This window comes from Oryctolagus cuniculus, chromosome 11 (assembly GCF_051225735.1).
Source record: "Oryctolagus cuniculus isolate XC-2025 breed Fujian yellow rabbit chromosome 11, ASM5122573v1, whole genome shotgun sequence".
NCBI classification, from domain to species: domain Eukaryota; kingdom Metazoa; phylum Chordata; class Mammalia; order Lagomorpha; family Leporidae; genus Oryctolagus; species Oryctolagus cuniculus.
This window is the reverse complement of record NC_142877.1, coordinates 34432352-34449665: the sequence shown is the minus strand read 5'-3', so window position 1 is coordinate 34449665 and position 17314 is coordinate 34432352. Positions and strand designations below refer to the sequence as shown.

The 17314-nt window shown below is 44.5% G+C and overlaps 1 protein-coding gene across 2 annotated transcripts in view; it reads left to right on the top strand.

The window, feature by feature from the left end:
- PAK5 (p21 (RAC1) activated kinase 5) overlaps window positions 1-17314 on the top strand; it is a 302315-nt gene that overhangs the window by 262208 nt on the left and 22793 nt on the right. For both annotated transcript variants that reach the window (XM_089307306.1, XM_002710976.6), the window contains one exon: window positions 14324-14815. In XM_089307306.1, coding sequence (XP_089163432.1) covers window positions 14324-14815 — 492 coding nt within the window. The remainder of the gene's footprint in view (window positions 1-14323; window positions 14816-17314) is intronic.

Here is a 17314-nt window from a genome sequence, read left to right as displayed (position 1 = left end):
TAGAAGTCTCCATCTCTGGAGTTGAGCAGCAGTGGGGTGATCCAGCATTGCTGGGTCCCTAGTTTCACAAATCATTGGGAATAGAATCAGCTGGAGGTAAAGGTTGCCCCTTTAGAGGATACATGAGCTCTACAGATGGGCACAGGCACTCTACTGCCCATTTTATTCATGTTTCCCATTGGTCCAATCTCCAGAAGCTTTTGGGATTTACTATCAACTCCAGTAATCTCTGCCCACTTGTTTCCCAGAAGGGGAAACTGAAATCCAGGTTACATCTCACTCTTACGGTTTCATAGTCAATTGGTTGCAAAGTAAGGACAAGAATTCAAGTCTGGTGTTTCTCCCAGTCTAGCACTTTCCCATTATATGGACATATGTTATTTCAAGGATTCAGTTGTATTTGCTGGTAAAATTTGTGAGATCCTGGTGGTCACCACAACTTTAGGCTAAGTGGAAGAAGAACAAAGGAAGGAGGGAGGGTTACTTCATTTCTTGTAGACCCCTTTTTCTATAGACTTCCAAATGCAAGACAGATCTGAAATCTGGCTTTGTCAAACCCAGAATCAATGGAGAAACCATATGGCTCAGGAAAAGGAACAGCACATTCCCCCATGAGAATGTCTACCAGGAGTTTCTCAGCCTTTTATAATCAGGACTCCAAAGGAGCAAGCCACTGTTTCATGTTTCACAGGAAACTCATGAGAAATTCATGAGCAGTTTTTAGGGAAGGGTAGGAGGTGGGAAGCATGTTAGTAATTAAAACATCTACTTGATTAAAAATATAACAGCTCTCTAAAAACAGTTAGGTGCCTGCGTCTTTAGAACTGTTCTCTTAAAAATCTACCAATCACATTTGTGCTTCCAGATGAGGGAAGAAATAGCAATCACGACTCAGATAATTTGGCTTTGCCTTATGGAAAATTCTAGAAGAGGGTGGGTATGTTCTGATCTCCAATAGTAAAAAAAAGCACAAAACTTGGGTAGGTCTAAAGAAGGAACGAGCATACAAATGCATGCCTCTGTGTGTGTGTATATTGAACTTCACTTTAGCATTTTGACCTGAAGGAGGGAAAATGGTACTTTAACCCACAGTGAAAATCTTCTCCAATGTTATCTACCTCCCTAATTTTCCTATTATCCTGACAAGAATCAAGAATGTTATAAAATCGGTTGATATTAGTATCTACGCCCTACTTGTAATTTTTTTTATGTACCTCAGCAGATGAAAGCGTGGGTCAGGGGGACTGCCACGTGTGCAGAGTCCCCTCCCCGACCCCAGTCACATCTACCTCACAGGCAGGGAAACTGGCTAGAGATACTGTCACCAAGTATTTGATATTCTTCCTGACAGTTCTTCCTTGCAATGAGGCAGCTGCCAACTCCTTGGTTCTGGACCCTCATTTTCATTCCTTGTTCTGACTGCAACCACTGGGAACCCCCAAACATAATAACAATTCTGCCAGTTCATTTAGCACTTACTGAGTCCCAGATACATGTATTGTCTTGTAGGGTAAGAATTTTTGCTCTTTATGAGGATGAGGAAAATGAAGTTTTGGGAGACTTAGTAACAGACAGGTCTCTCAGCTTATGGCAGAGCTTGTGTGCAACTCTTTGGACTTAACCCCTTCATTTGACACCACATACAGCCTCAAAAGTACGGCGGCAACTTCCGAGAGTGCCAAGCCTTTTGATTGCCTTGTTACAAGCCCCTTGTAACACCTGAAGCAATGAAGTTGCATTAGCAATTAATTCGGCAGTAAGACTGCCACATCCTGTTTTGTTCTACAGCAGGGATTCTCGACCTTGACAATTTTGACATTTGACATCTTGGATCTGGCAATTCTTTGTTATGGTTGGCTGTCCTGTACACATCCAGGGACTCTACCCACTAGATGCCAAAGCACTCCACCTCCACTTGTAACACCCAATTACTAGATTTTCCATGAGTAGGAAAGGACAAAGTTAGTGCCAAATAAGAAATGACAAACTGTTCTATCACTACCATTTACGAAGCACTTCTTGGCAGTTAAGAGAGTTCCAACATTGCCACTTGCTAACTGGGTAAACAAATGGCTTAGCCACTTCTTCATCTATAAAAGAGGGGTAAGGACAGGCCCTGCCTCATCATGTAAGAGCTAAATAAGATCATAAACTAGAACAGCCTATCTATTGATATATACATGTTGTCTACACAGCAGTCTATGTGTGTGGCATCTAGATGGATGATGGCTATAATATGAAACTTATATCATGATGTGTTCCAGTACCCTACTAAGTACTTTGCAAACAGTGCCCAATTTAATCCTTAGAAAAATTTCAGAAGAATGCAAGATTCTCTCTGTTTTACAGTTGAGGAAGCTGAGACTCCAAGAAGCTAAATCTTCATGGACTTCTCCAAGGGTATTAAGGTCAATGGCTAAGTCAGGAATCAAAACTAGGTCTCTCTTGCTCCAGAGACTCTGTGTTCTGGAACAGTGCCATTTCCACAGAAGAAAACTGAGGCACAGAAAGAAAGATGTGTGATCTCCAGGATCAGACACACACACAGCAGGCAGCCTTTACATCACGGGGGAAAAACAGGTGATGACACATAGAAGGATTTGGGATGCACAGGGAGTGCTGTTTATCGTATTCTAAGCAGAGTGGAATCCTTGAGAAGTTCCTTAGCATCACCCAGATGGGGAACCTTGGATAAAAGCTGGATGCACAGACTACAGAGGAAGTGTTATGAGCAGAATCCCTAAGGCTCTCTTAAGTACTTATTCCACCTTGAGTGATGGACTTATTTGATTTTTCATAAAATAATCCAGGGTCTGATGTGGCAATAGCAAGTAAAGCTGCTACCTGCGACACCAGCATCTCCTTTGGGCTCCAGTTCAAGTCCTGGCTGCTCCACTTCTGATCCAGTTCCCTGCTAGTGTACCCAGGAAGGCAGCAGAGAATGGCCTAGGTGCTTGGGCCCCTGCACCCATGTGGGAGATCTGGAGGAAGCTCCCAGCTCCTGACTTCAGCCTGGCCCAGCCCTGGCCATTGACGTGACTCAAGGAGTGAACTTGCGAATGGAGATCGATCTCTCTCTCTCTCTCTCTCTCTCTCTCTCTCTCTGTGTCTCTCTTCCTCAACCTTCCTCCCTTCCTCCCTCCCTCCCTCTCTCTCTCTGGCTCTCTCATTCTACCCCTCTCTGGCTCTGGGTTTCAAAAAAATTAATAAATCTTTTTATTTATTTATTTTTTTATTATTATTATTTTTTTTTTTGACAGGCAGAGTGGACAGTGAGAGAGAGACAGAGAGAAAGGTCTTCCTTTGCCGTTGGTTCACCCTCCAATGGCCGGCGCGGCCGGCGCACTGCGGCCGGCGCACTGCGCTGATCCAATGGCAGGAGCCAGGAGCCAGGTGCTTTTCCTGGTCTCCCATGGGGTGCAGGGCCCAAGCACCTGGGCCATCCTCCACTGCACTCCCTGGCCACAGCAGAGAGCTGGCCTGGAAGAGGGGCAACCGGGACAGAATCCGGCGCCCCAACCGGGACTAGAACCCGGTGTGCCGGCGCCGCTAGGCAGAGGATTAGCCTAGTGAGCCGCGGCGCCGGCAATAAATCTTTATTTAAAAAAGATAATCCTGATTTTTCTCACCTATGACATAAGGGCACAAATTCTAGAATCACTTTCTTTTGATGTGAACACTTGCTAACTATACAGTCTTGCCTTGCCTCAGGTAACTTACCTGTACAGTGTTTTTTTGTTTGTTTGTTTGTTTGTTTTTGTTGTTGTTGTTGTTGTTGTTTTTTCACTTTTTTAAAGAGGAGAGGCAGAGAGTCAGAGAGGTCTTCCATCCACTGGTTCACTCCCCAACTGGCTGCAACAGTCGGAGCTGTGCTGATCTGAAGCCAGGAGCCAGGAGTTTCTTCCAGATCTCCCACGTGGGTGCAGGGGCCCATGGACCTTGGCCATCTTCCACTGCTTTCCCAGGCCATAGCAGAGAGCTGGATAGGAAGTGGAGCAGTAGGGTCTCAAACCAGCACCCATATGGGTTGCTGGCTCTGCAAGTGGCAGCTTTACCTGCTACGGCACAGCGCTGGCCCCCTTGTACAATGTTTTAATACTTACTTTTGACTTGTCATGAGGATCAAGTGTAAGGGAGTTAGCACCTTGCAAACTCTCAGTGCTAATTCTTATCCCCAGGATTATGCTAGTTTGAAAACATGTTGTCTGCTAAACCCAAACATAGTAGTATTCTCTCTGCAGCATTTTTTACATAATTTCAAAATAGGGGTATAACTTCTGTCTACCCTGAAAGACACTGTGTGCAGCCTTGACTTTTCCTGCTTTAGAGATGTGGGTCACAGAAGGGCAGAGTAGCTGTGTGACCTCCTCAAGGTCACTCAAAGCTGTAGCAACTGAGCTGGCCTGAGGTCCCCCATCTCACTACAGAGTGTTTGCTGTACTCTCTGGAATGGAATTGAAATTCTCAGACCTTTTATGGAAGCCATATGCTAAAGGAAAACCATCATAGCTATACATCTCTATTTCACCCCTGCCATCTCTCTACACAGGACCCTAAGAGTGACTACTGTTACAGCCTGGAACATTCCAAACAGATGGCATAGTCAGGGTTTCTGAGTGGAAGGATGGCAGATGCAAAAAAAGAAACGATGGTGTGATTCTCCCAGACCTTCCTTCTGAGGTCACCAGCACCATGGCTTTCTCCGCTTAGGTATCACTTGGCTATCGCTGGAGAGAAAAAGGACTTAAACCAGTGTGCTCAGTCTTCCTGCGTCAGTAGTCTAATAACTCACGGTTCTTTGTGGCACTTGCCGTGCCCAGATTCAGCCCCAGAGGATGCCAGCAAAATGTCCTTCAGAGATCCACTGGGGAAGGATCACGCTGCTGAAACCTGATGGCCGCTCCAAGAACTGAGGGCAGGGAGGGCACGTAACCACATAGCATAGTAATGGGTCTTTCTGCCTTTAGATTTATTTTCCTCTCCTAGGACCTCCTGCGGGACGTTCATTAAGGCTCATAGAGCAGCCACAGAGGTGATTCAGTGTGCCATTTCTAATGTTGTCCCTTCCCACAGAGGCTTGAGGTACCCTTTGCATATGAATGGACACATCTTCCCACAAATGCTCTTGTGGTTCCAAGTAAATTGTATTTTGGTCATTATGAGTGGGTTTTCCCATTACCAAATTAAAAACAAAATGAATCTAAGCTGGCACTGCATGTCCCAAGAGTTCAGAAGCCTTGACACATTTGAACAATATTCTGAGGCAGGGAGCCAGTCCCCAAAGGCAGAGTTCTTCCCATATCGCTGCAGGCAGTGATGCATCGCAGGTCAGAGTAGTCTGCGCTGTTGCCTGTTCTTGGATACAGAATGCAACTGTGGGGGGTTAATTGGATATTCCCATTCAGAGGAGAGCCTCAAAGACCCGTATGCTTGAGCCTGCAGAGCACAGATTTATTTGTTTCTCCATATAACTAGGCTTCACCTACATGTACAGGCCATGAATTGCTAGTGCAATTCATGTGCATTTCCCATGTGTTTTATAAGGCAGGGAAATACACAGCTCTTCAGACTTTGTGTCATAAGGGATATGTTCCTACATACCTACATAGGAAGACAGTTTGGTGGTTGTGGGAGATTCCCTTTCCTGAAGTTCAGAAATTCAGCAACTGTGCTTAATCATCCCAGACTTAACCTACTTCCCAATACCCTGCAGCAGAACCTTAAGGGGACACCTTACCTTTTTCAGGTGCTACTAAGGGCCTGCTCATGACCACTACTGATTGGCTATCGTGATGCATGCTGTGTCCCTTTGTCATTTGTCCAGGGTGACTGTGAAATAAATTCACTCCATTTTGTAAGTGAACAGGAGTAACTTAAGGGCTATGACTGTGGGTACAGTGGGTTATTTGATTAGGATACAATTGGAAATAAAACAGTTCTCTAGCACCCTGCAATCTCAGAGACAGACTGAAGCTCTCAGGACATCAATCACAATGGAAATTCAAGGGTGGAGATGCAAGAGCCCAACAGCCACAGGCCAGATACCATCCCACAAAAGGGACACTGGGGAGTATCCCATACCCTCCTCAGTGATGTTACCTGCCCATAGCAAGGAGAACTGGAAGTGCCGAGCAAAGAGGGGCATGCAACTCACATGATTTAATGAATCCCTTCCCTTAATGACCTGTCTCTACAGTGTTCCTGCACAGAATCAGGTTAGAGACTCTACCCCAGAATTCTTACAAATCCTCATTTTCCCTTCCCAAGTCCAAGGCCAGTCCTGTTCCATTTTCCTTTGGGTTGAGTCAGGGCAATTTCAGAGCTGTCCCTTCCATTCTCAGAGGACTATGATTCACTTTTGTGCTGCATTTGATTTATATAGATCAAGCTGCCTCCAGTCTGGCTTTTTCCTTTCTGAAACGAACAGTCTCTTTGTTTTATTGTGCTGCAAAAAGGTGTATTGAAGCATCAGACTCCAGATCTGGAGCCAACAGCCTCAAAGCCCCTATAAATCCTCATCCTTCCACCTTCCCCATTCTGTGGCACAGACTCACACGATGGCCACACACACACACACACACACACACCAGATCAGCACTCCCATCCATGGCCTCCTTGTCATCGGTGCAGAAGCTGCGGTGACAAATAGACGCTGCAGCAGGATTTTTTTCTTCCTTTTCTTTCTCCCACCCTCCCCTCACCAAGCCTTTTTTTCCAGCTTTGGCATAAAATGGTCAAATGATGTTCTACTGCGGAATTCAATTTCACAGTTCAGTTAGGTCCTTGATTACACTGCCAAATTCAGATTAATGTGCATTTAACTAACATGGATCAGGGGAACTCTGGCTGACAGCCAGCTGTAATCGGAGCAATTGATAGCTGTGTGGAGCTTTATGCCCTGTCCACCCCAGCACACCACTGCTGAAATTGATTGATTAAATGAATTCCTTGCTATAATTATTTATAATCTTGATACATCGCAAGCCTCCGTCTGACCCCATCCTTGGAGACATGGTGCTCATTGTGGAAGTGTAGTCTGGCTGAGTTAACTAGGAATTATATATTCCCCAAAAATACAGGTTTTTGTTGTTGTTGCCCTTTTTATTTTTTGATCGGGTTTTGAGTAGAGACATGAGAAAGCACATTTCTTTGAGAATGAATTTATATAGTGTGCTAAAATGTGTCAGGAAATTTAAAAACAACTGTGTTATTAGTAATTTCAAAAAGGAAGGAAATCACGCTGGCTTATTAAGTCTATCAGTGTTTTTAAGTATTCCTGCAGAGAGAATTCCTCCCTAAAATGTATGAGATTTTCAGTGACAATTAGCTGCCTCCTAACACTGAGGCTAAATACTTTGGCAACCTGGGTACTAATTTGCAAAGCAGTCCATCGTGACTTCTCTTACTAAATGTGCCTGATAGAAATCTGCTTGGAAGTATGCAGACTGTGGTCTTATTGTTTTGGAGTTACTTGTCACAGAAACCGCAGACCGTTCTCTTTGGGGGAACGGGGAGAAAGCCTTTGTGTTGTCTCTATTGTTTCTCTAGCTTTCCACTCCTTTCCGACAACGCTGCAGAATTGCATTAAGGTCTATGAGCGTAAAGTGCACATGGAAATCTTTTGGAAATGGTGTGGAGCATGGGTGATGGGAGATGCATTGGATTCATTTATTAAATATCATATCTTTCACTGGTCCAATTCCACTGCATGGTCCTCGCACCAAGTGATTACCCTCATATCCGCCTCATAATACTATAGGTAGACTTGTTCATCTGTACTCCATGTTTACTTCCTTTCTTCTACAATATACATAATCTAGACAGAAAAGGTTGCACAGTTCAAGCTTGAATCTTTGTGTATGCGCCTTTGTTACAAGTGTGTGTGTGTGTGTGTGTGAAGACAGTATGAACAAATTCATTGTTATATTTCACTCGCCTCCCAAATAGATACAGGCTATCATGAGAAAGACAACGTAGAGTAGTATTACTAAATAATTATAAAGTTCAACAAACATGTAGGAAGGTAAGGAGAATGCAACACAAAAGAAAGCGTAGATGTTGTTGGAACTGAACACAATGTTCTGCTTTGACCAAAGCAGAAATAAAAATGATGAATTATGTACATAGATGATCAGCTCATTTGCTGCTATGACTATTCTTTTTTGTGTGTATTTTGAGATGAGTTCTCCAAGCCAAGACTGTTAAACAACAATGAAAACAAAAACAGACTAAATTTTTTTCTGTACTCCTCCCCAGGCACTATCATCCATCATTTTCTGGTCCAGTTCTTACATTTTCCTCCAGGCTGCTCAGACATCTGGACCCCCAGTGAGACAGCCGTACCAGGCTTTATCTCTGCCACCCCCCCTTTGTCCGCCTCTGTCCTGCCCGTGAGTCCTCCCCCACCAAGCCTATGTCTGTGATTTTATCAAGATCCAAGGGCTAAAATGACTCTGTCGGGATTAGAACCCTAATTCTACTTTATTAGTGGCTTTGAGAATTTTGTGTGACCTACTTAAACCCTCTGTGCCTCAGTCTCCTTATTTGTAAAAGGGAAAGATTATACAGCCTGTTTAATTATCTCACTTGAGGTTTAAATGCAGTAATGTGCATAGAGTGTTCTGAACAGTCCCAGGAACATGGAAAGCACTCAACGAATATCAAATGCCGTTAACCTTGAATATGTTTCTTCTGCAAGGTTAGACTTCTGACAGTACATTTGCTTCATGGAAGGAGCCCCACTTGGGCTCTTAGGTAAACTCCTAGGTATTGCCGTGAGATGAGAATGCCCCATCCCTGATTATACAGACCACGGAGGTAACAATTGAGGGTAGAAATACCAGAGCTAGCAAGAAAGCAGGCCTGTGGTGCCAGTGGGCACCTTCCCACTGGGGAGGAGTGGGGCAACCTGACCCAAGACTAAGGCTGTGTAATCCTCTGGGAAGTAGGGGCCCATTTGCCTTGTGTCACTTGAGGGCAGTTTCATTTCCCTGAGCTTCAGCTGTGTTGGCCACAAAATGGGAAGAGCTTCCCCCTGCTACTGCAGAACTGCTTCCAAACTAGTTGCTCTAGAGCCCCTGAACTGGGGTCTGCTCACCTGATGTACAGAAACCAATCACTGACAGTGGGGTGGTGGAAGAAAGTAGGTATTTATTGCAAAGTGCAGAGCAAGGAGTGGGCAGCTATTGCTTTAATTCTGGGCTCCCCAGGGAGTTAAGGATGAAGGTTTTATAGGTTGAATTTGGGGCTCAGAGGTGCAGGTTCACTTTGTGTCCTGGTTGCTCAGTGGTGGTCATGATCTTCCTTTGATTGGTCAGTGATGCCATGTTCTCGGGACTTCAGTTGGTCTGGGGAGTAGGAGGTTCATGTGAGCCCTAGTTACCTCCTACCCCAGACCTGGAATGCCCCTGAATAGACGTGACATTTCCCTAAACAGACCCCTCCAGACCATGCTGGCCAACAAGGTTTTGACTATTGGAGAAGTAAACAACTTCTTGAGTCTGGTGATTAGAACCTTGTCAAGCCAACTATGCCATTCCCTCAGTTCATTGAGCTCCTTTTGATAAAGGGCAGGCAAGGACACCTTGGCCTAAGGCAGACAGACAAGAGGCTGGGGCCTGCCTTTACTTTCTGGGGGTTCAATCTCACTGCTTGATTCCCAGAGCAAGGAAATGAATGAGGCCTGACATAAAGTGTGGCCCATTGATTGCATCATTGTGGATCCCTTAGTTGGGTTAAGAGCCAGCTGAGGACCATGGTTCAGTGATGTGGTGGCCAAGACACTACACCATGCCATTACTGCTACCTCGCATGTCTGCATTGGCAGGAAGCTGGAGTCAGGAGCCAGAGTTGGGTATCAAACCCCTGCACTCTGTTAATGGATGCAGACATATTAAACATTATCTTCACCACTAGCCTAAATGCCCACCCCAGCTTTCCTATTTTTAACATATCTTCAGGTATCATGTATGCAGACTTCAGGGGAATGAATTCAACTTTATAGAAAGTACAAGAGCAAATCCTCCAAGGGAGACAGAGAGGTGATGGTATGTGATGATTCCCAGGATGCACTTTCAAAAATGAAAGTCAAAGACTTTTCTGTTTGTCACACCCTGGCCTTGCTGGCTAGCCTAGACTTGAGTAATCTCAAGCCCAATTTAAAGGAAGAATCCTATTGCTTAACACACACTTATATTTATCTCCTCACACCTTCTCTATGCATGCACACATGGGCACACACGGATGCATGATTTTTCTTTCTGTAGCACAATACAGAGGCTTTAAAAATCAGTTGTTTTCTAAAATAATATCTTAATTATAGTTAAGTGTTCGATATAATATAATTAAAGGTGTCTTGTTTATTTTGAGGATTAATGCCACCAGTACATTCTATATCTTCAGTAAATGATAGCTAGTTTTATTAATATGTATTTTCTTTCACATCCCCACTGTGCTAACCACTTTTATATAATAGTCATACTATCTATAATGTATTTGCCATTCAGTATACAAATGCTTTGTTGTATATTCAATCTTTCAGAGTTCACAATGACCTAAGATGTTATTACGCCATTTTATAGATGAGGAACTGAGTTTCAGAGAGGCTCAGTGATTTAATGAAAATCATCAGAGTCAGAATTCATCCCTAAGTGTGTCTTTCAAAAGTATGTACTCTCAGGGTCGGCACTGTAGCGTAGCAGGTAAAGCCGCCGCCTGCAGTACCAGCATCCCATATGGGCACCAGTTCAAGTCCTGGCAGCTCCACTTCCAATCCAGCTCTCTACTATGGCCTGAGAAAGCAGTAGAAGATGGCCCAAGTCCTTGGGCCCTTGCACCCACATGGGAGACCTGGAAGAAGCTCCTGCCTCCTGGCTTCGGATCAGCACAGCTCTGGCTGTTGAGGCCAATTGGGGAGTGAACCAACGGATGGAAGACCTCTCTTTCTCTGCCACTCCTTCTCTCTCTGTGTAACTCTGACTTTCAAATAAATAAATAAATCTTTAAAAAAAAGAAAGAAGAAAAAGAATGTATTCTCTGTTCTGCAATCAGGATCGGACCCCGGCTTAGCAGCCAACCTATGTCCTGCGAGTTGATGCCCAGGCTGTCTGAGAGGTAAATTCATTCAAGTAGAGTGTGGTGCTCTTGAAGCTGGCAGAACTGCATAGCTGGGTGTGCAGCAAGGCAGCACTGTCATCTTGGAATCAATGAACAGTGCAGAAACACTGAGGATAGTAGCATCATAGAGATTTTAAAGAGCTGATATGTGCAGCCGTTGCTCTCTGATGTGATGGAATGAACATCCTTTATGCAGTATGATACAGGAGGCGCTTGAGACACCTGCCTGCTTCCACCATGTTGCTAGTTCCAATGACCAGTGGGCCCCATCCCTCTTCACTTCTCCATGCCGTGGTCTGTTTGTAACCTGTATGGTAACTGCCTGATCCCAGCCCATATTGACTGAGCAAGCTCATTGGCATCCCTGTGTCCACTTGTGCTACTGAAGCCACTTCTCTAGAAGCCAGAAGGAGTGAGAGTGTGTCCCTCCCCTCTATTTAGCACGCTCCAGAGCTCCCCACTAACTCACAGCAAAAGCTAACATCTTTGCCAAGGTCTTCATGATCTGTCCCTTAACTGCTTCTCTGCTCATCTTTCTGGGTCACTGCATTCACTCCAGGGGAACCTCCATAGTGTTGTCAACCTGTCAAGTCTGCGTCTGCCCAAGAATGCTGCATGTGCTGCTGCCTCTGCCTGGGCCAGCCCTCCACAGGCCGTTCCAGCACTTGCTCTCACCCTTCAGCCAGGTGTCTGCTCCAGTACCACCCTTTCCAAGATGGCACCTCATTATTCTCAAGTCCCTCACTCTGCTTTAGTTTTCTTTCTTTCACTTGTCACTGTTGGACTGCATGCTGTAGATTTGCTGCTTTTCTTGAGATTTTATTTATTTGAGAGGTAGAGTTACAGACAGAGAGAGGGAGAGACAGAAATGACCACAACTGTCACTCCCTAAATGACTGCAATGGCCGGAGCTGAGTCAATCGGAAGCCAGGAGCCAGGAGCTTCTTCCAGGTTTTCCATAAGGGTGCAGAGGCCCAAGCACTTGGGGCATCTTCTACTGCTTTCCCAGGCCATAGCAGAGAGCTGGATTGGAAGAGGAGCAGCCGGGATTAGAACCTTTACTCCTATCGGATGCCAGCACCACAGGCGGAGGTTTTAGCCCACTGTGGCACAGTGCCAGCCCCAGATGTGTTGCTTTTGTCTCTATCACCTGTTACCTTCTCTAAAATATAAACTCTAAGAAGGCAGAGATATCATCTGCTTTGATTATTGGCTTATTCTCCCCCCATTACCTGAAGCCATGCCTACCCCAAATATGAGGTAGATTCAAAAGATTTATGGAGGAGCTGTATTATCTTTGAATAACATTCTTCCATAAAATTTTTGAAACACCTTGTGTGAATTTGAAAAAAATGAATGAATGCACTCCATGGAATCGATTTGCCTAGAACTGTGCTGTCCAATAGACCTTCCTGTAATAACGGAAACATTCTGTGTATATTCTGTCCGATATGGTGGCTATTAAGTACTTAAATGGTGAATAGTGTGAGGAACTCAATTTTTAATTTTTATTTAATTTTCATCAACTTTAAATAGGTGCCTGTGATCAGTAACTACCATATTAAAGATGTTTGGAGTGGATGGCACGGAGTGGGAGGGAGCAACTTAATATCATTCTATGTACTTCCTGCTAGAGTGATAGAGACTTACTGGTGCATTGTGTTAAGAAAGACTCTGAGGTCCAATCAACAAATCTTTTTTTTTTTTTTTTTTTTTGACAGGCAGAGTGGACAGTGAGAGAGAGACAGAGAGAAAGGTCTTCCTTTGTCGTTGGTTCACCCTCCAATGGCCACCGCAGCCGGCGCGCTGCAGCCGGCACACCGCGCTGATCCGATGGCAGGAGCCAGGAGCCAGGTGCTTTTCCTGGTCTCCCATGGGGTGCAGGGCCCAAGCACCTGGGCCATCCTCCACTGCACTCCCTGGCCACAGCAGAGAGCTGGCCTGGAAGAGGGGCAACCGGGACAGAATCCGGCGCCCCAACCGGGACTAGAACCCGGTGTGCCGGCGCCGCTAGGCGGAGGATTAGCCTAGTGAGCCGCGGCGCCGGCAACAAATCTTTTTAAATACATTTTATGTAGCCAGCCTTGTGTGCTCATCTTACAAATGAGTGTGTTGACAGGGGCCAGTGTTGTGGTATAGTAAGTAAAGCCACCATCTGCAATGCTGGCTTCCCCAAAGGGCACCAGTCCATGTCCCTGCTCCCCTACTTCCAATCCAGCTCCTTGCTAATGGTCTCAGAAAAGCAACTGAAGATAGCCCAAGTGTGTGGCATCTGCCACTCACATAGAAGACCCAGTTGAAGCTCTTGGCTTTGGCCTGGTCCATCCCTGACTGTTGTGGTCACTGGGGAGTGAACCAGCAGATAGAAGATCCCTTTCTCTCTGTAACTCTGACTTTCAAATAAAATATTTTTTTTAAAAAAGAATGCATTGATAAATCACCATGTCTACCCTGGGTAAGGAAGGTAATGTGGCCTGGTGTGGTTCAGTGATCTCAGTCATTCCAGGGGTGGCCAGAGTTCCTGCCTGGTCCTTCCCAGGGAGTGAAAGCTGGGAGCTACACCTCCTCTCTTGTAAGAGCGATTCCTTCCCCAGCTTCCTCTGCCCCTGATCTGGCTGCCCTCCCATTCTCCTCCACTAAATCCCTCAACCCACCTTTCAAAATCAGGGTGCAGTGTTCTTTTCTGGGGTCTTTTTGGGCACTGGCCAAACTTCACTTCCATGTGTACTCCTGAAAATTTGGGTTCCCCTTAATTATGTTTGTACGTAGTGGGTGAGTATGTTTCTGGTCCACGCTGAAACAAAAGCTGCTTCGCACAGGGAGCTATGTCTTACCTCTTATCTACATCTATTCCTCTGTGTGTGTGGACACTTCATTCCACCCTTGAATATATGAATTCAGAAGCAAGGGAAAGGGCTTCCTACCCCTGAAATTTCTGCCCAGAATGCTAGCTGAAGACAACATCCTTTAACAGGAGATGGGATCTTTCATTTCAGAATAAGAAAATAAGGCTTAAGCAGCAAATACAGCTTGGGTGCACAGCAGTACGAGACAACTGTCCAGATTTACCCAGCACTCAGTACCTGGCATCTCCTTCCATCACTTCTGATGGTCTTCATTCTGCCAGCTGTAAGTTGGCTCACTAACCTGAGGGATGTGCTGCTGTTCAGTTCTAACATGCGAATGGTCTCTGTCCCTGTCTTCCCAGGTGGACTATGATCGAGCACAGATGGTCCTCAGCCCACCACTGTCAGGGTCCGACACCTACCCCAGGGGCCCCGCCAAACTACCTCAAAGTCAAAGCAAAGGGGGCTATTCCTCCAGCAGCCACCAGTACCCATCTGGGTACCAAAAAGCCTCCCTATACCACCACCCTTCCCTGCAGACCAGCTCGCAGTACATCTCCACCGCCTCTTACCTGAGTTCTCTCAGCATCTCATCCAGCACCTACCCTCCTCCCAGCTGGGGCTCCTCCTCAGACCAGCAGCCCTCCAGGGTGTCCCACGAACAGTTTCGGGCTGCCCTGCAGCTGGTGGTCAGCCCAGGGGACCCCAGGGAGTACCTGGACAACTTTATCAAAATTGGGGAAGGGTCGACGGGCATTGTGTGCATCGCCACTGAGAAACACACAGGGAAACAAGTTGCGGTGAAGAAGATGGACCTCCGGAAGCAACAAAGGCGAGAGCTGCTTTTTAACGAGGTGAGTGATGTGTCTGGCTCACCCTTTCTCGCCTATGTAACGTTTATTTCCCATTTTAAAAAATTATACATGTACATTTTAGGACTTTAGAAAACCACTGAAAGCATTAAGATAAAAATTGCATCATCTTCCCTTCTCATCTTTTTTCCATGATGTTTGGCTGTTCCCGTTATGGAGTACTTCATGCACATCAGCCACAGCAACCATAGGAGGTGGAAATACTTGATCACTGCTTCAGATAAGAGGAAACCTGTGTTCAGGCAGGTGAATGACTAGCCCAGGGTGGAACAGTAGGTTTATTGCACACCTGGAATTTGAATCCCAGTCTAGCAGATCCCAAAGCCTCATGCTACACTGTCTACAGGGGTATATGTACATTTTACACTGTTATGATATCATGCACGCAGTGTGTAGCTAAGTTTTCCTACCAATTTTTCTAATAAACAGAGGTCAGTTTACCAATGGACTATCGCTGTACAGGAACTTTAACATATTTTATGTTCTTAACTATAAAAAGAATGAGGGTAGGTGTTTGGTCTAGTGGTTAAGATGTTGATTAAGATGCTTATTCCATGTTCTGCATTAGAGTGCCTGGGTTCAGTTCCTAGTCTGCTCCCGATTCCAGCTTCCTGCCCATGCAGGCCCTGAGAGGCAGGTGATAGCTCACGTAGATGGATCCCTGCCACCCATTTGGGAGACCTGAATGGAGTTCCAAGCTCCTGACTGTCACAGGCCCTGCTGTGGCCATTGCAGGCATTTGAGGAGTGAAACAACAGATGGGAGCTCTGTCTGTCTCTCTCTCCCATTCAGTCTCCCTCACTAATAATAATAAAAAAAAATAGTGAATTCTTCCTGTAGAAAATATGTAAAATGGAAAATATTCCACAAAATACCTAAGCATCCCACAATAGCCTACATTACTTCAGTATTTTCTTTCTATAATTTTTCTATTTACATATTTCTTGTATTTAGCATAAGGATAATTCTATATATGTGGGTTGGTAACTTCCTGATTTCACTTAATATTGATGTCATGTTAATAAAATTAATATAAAATAAGACACTAATATATAAATTATGTACCTATTAATATAAAATACATTGACATATTTTCATAACTATATGTCAAAATATTTAATAACCTAATAATCTTCTATCATGTTCATGTATCAAATTCATTAAAATGATCTCTGACTTATGTTTCCAATTTGTCACTTTAATAATCTTACAATGAGTATTATTACACTTCAGTTCTTGGCCTCATATCTGATCATTTCTTTAGTTTCCTGGAGGTAGAAGGAACAGATCAAATGATATATAAATGTCATTTTTGAGAAATTATTGATGGTGTTGATTTTCAGAAAGCTTGTATTAATTTGGACCCTCACCAACAGTCCTTTTGCACCCTCACTTGTATCCGATTGGATGCTAACATGTTGTCTCTGTTAACTTTATAGACATGGATAAATCTTACTATTTTAATTAGCCTTTTTATTATTAGAGAGGTTCAGTCCCTTTTTATAGTTATAGGTCATTTTTATTTCTTCATTAAACCATATGTCCTTTGCAGTTTTCAATTAGGATGTTAAAATTTGTCTTATTAATGTATAAGAGCTCTTGATCTATTAAGGAACTAACCCTCTTCTGTGTATTTCTTGTATATATTGTTCCCCTGCTTCATTTATCTTTAAAATCACTTGTCATTTAAGAGCTCTAAAACAGATGGGAAAGCATGAGTAACGGTGTCAGAAAACACACACATTTTGGAATATTGTCCCCTTGGTAATTTTGTGAGAGTCTTGGAGAGAGAATTGAGTGTTTGTGGATGAGAGATCTAAGTCCTAAAGATGTCAAGTCACGATGTCAGCATTAGATAATGTCAGTCTCTCACAAGGGGTGTTCACACCTCCTAACTCCCAAAACAAGCTAGGGCCACCTGACCACTCTGGTTGTGAGATTTCATGTTCTCTCAGAAGTATGTAGGAATTGTTTGGTCCGTAAGTAGGCACTTCACAAATGTACTTGTCTGTAATTTTGGCCCCCTCTTCCATGAAGGATTCCAAGGCAGCCCTGGCGACCTCCACTCATCTCCAGCTCTAAGGACTGCTCATTTCTTAGGCACACCCTGAGTTTCATGGAGTCCCATCCTCCCAATCTACTACTCCTGATTTCTGAAATTTGTTTTCAAACCACAATTCCAGAATAGACAGGGCAATATTATATAAACAACCCTATAATTGATTATTTTGTAAAAGATTTATTATTTATTTATTATTTATTTATTTATTCAAAAGGCAGAGCAACAGAGAGAGGGGGAAAGAGAGAGAGAGAGAGAGGCAGGGGTGGGAGAAAGATAGAACTTCCATCCATTGGTTCACACCCCAAATAGCTGTAACAGTCAGGTCTTGGCCAGGCTAAATGCAAGAGCCAGGAACTCCATCCTGGTCTCTCACATGGTAGGTGGCAGGAACCCAAGGACTTGAGCCATCTTCCACTGCC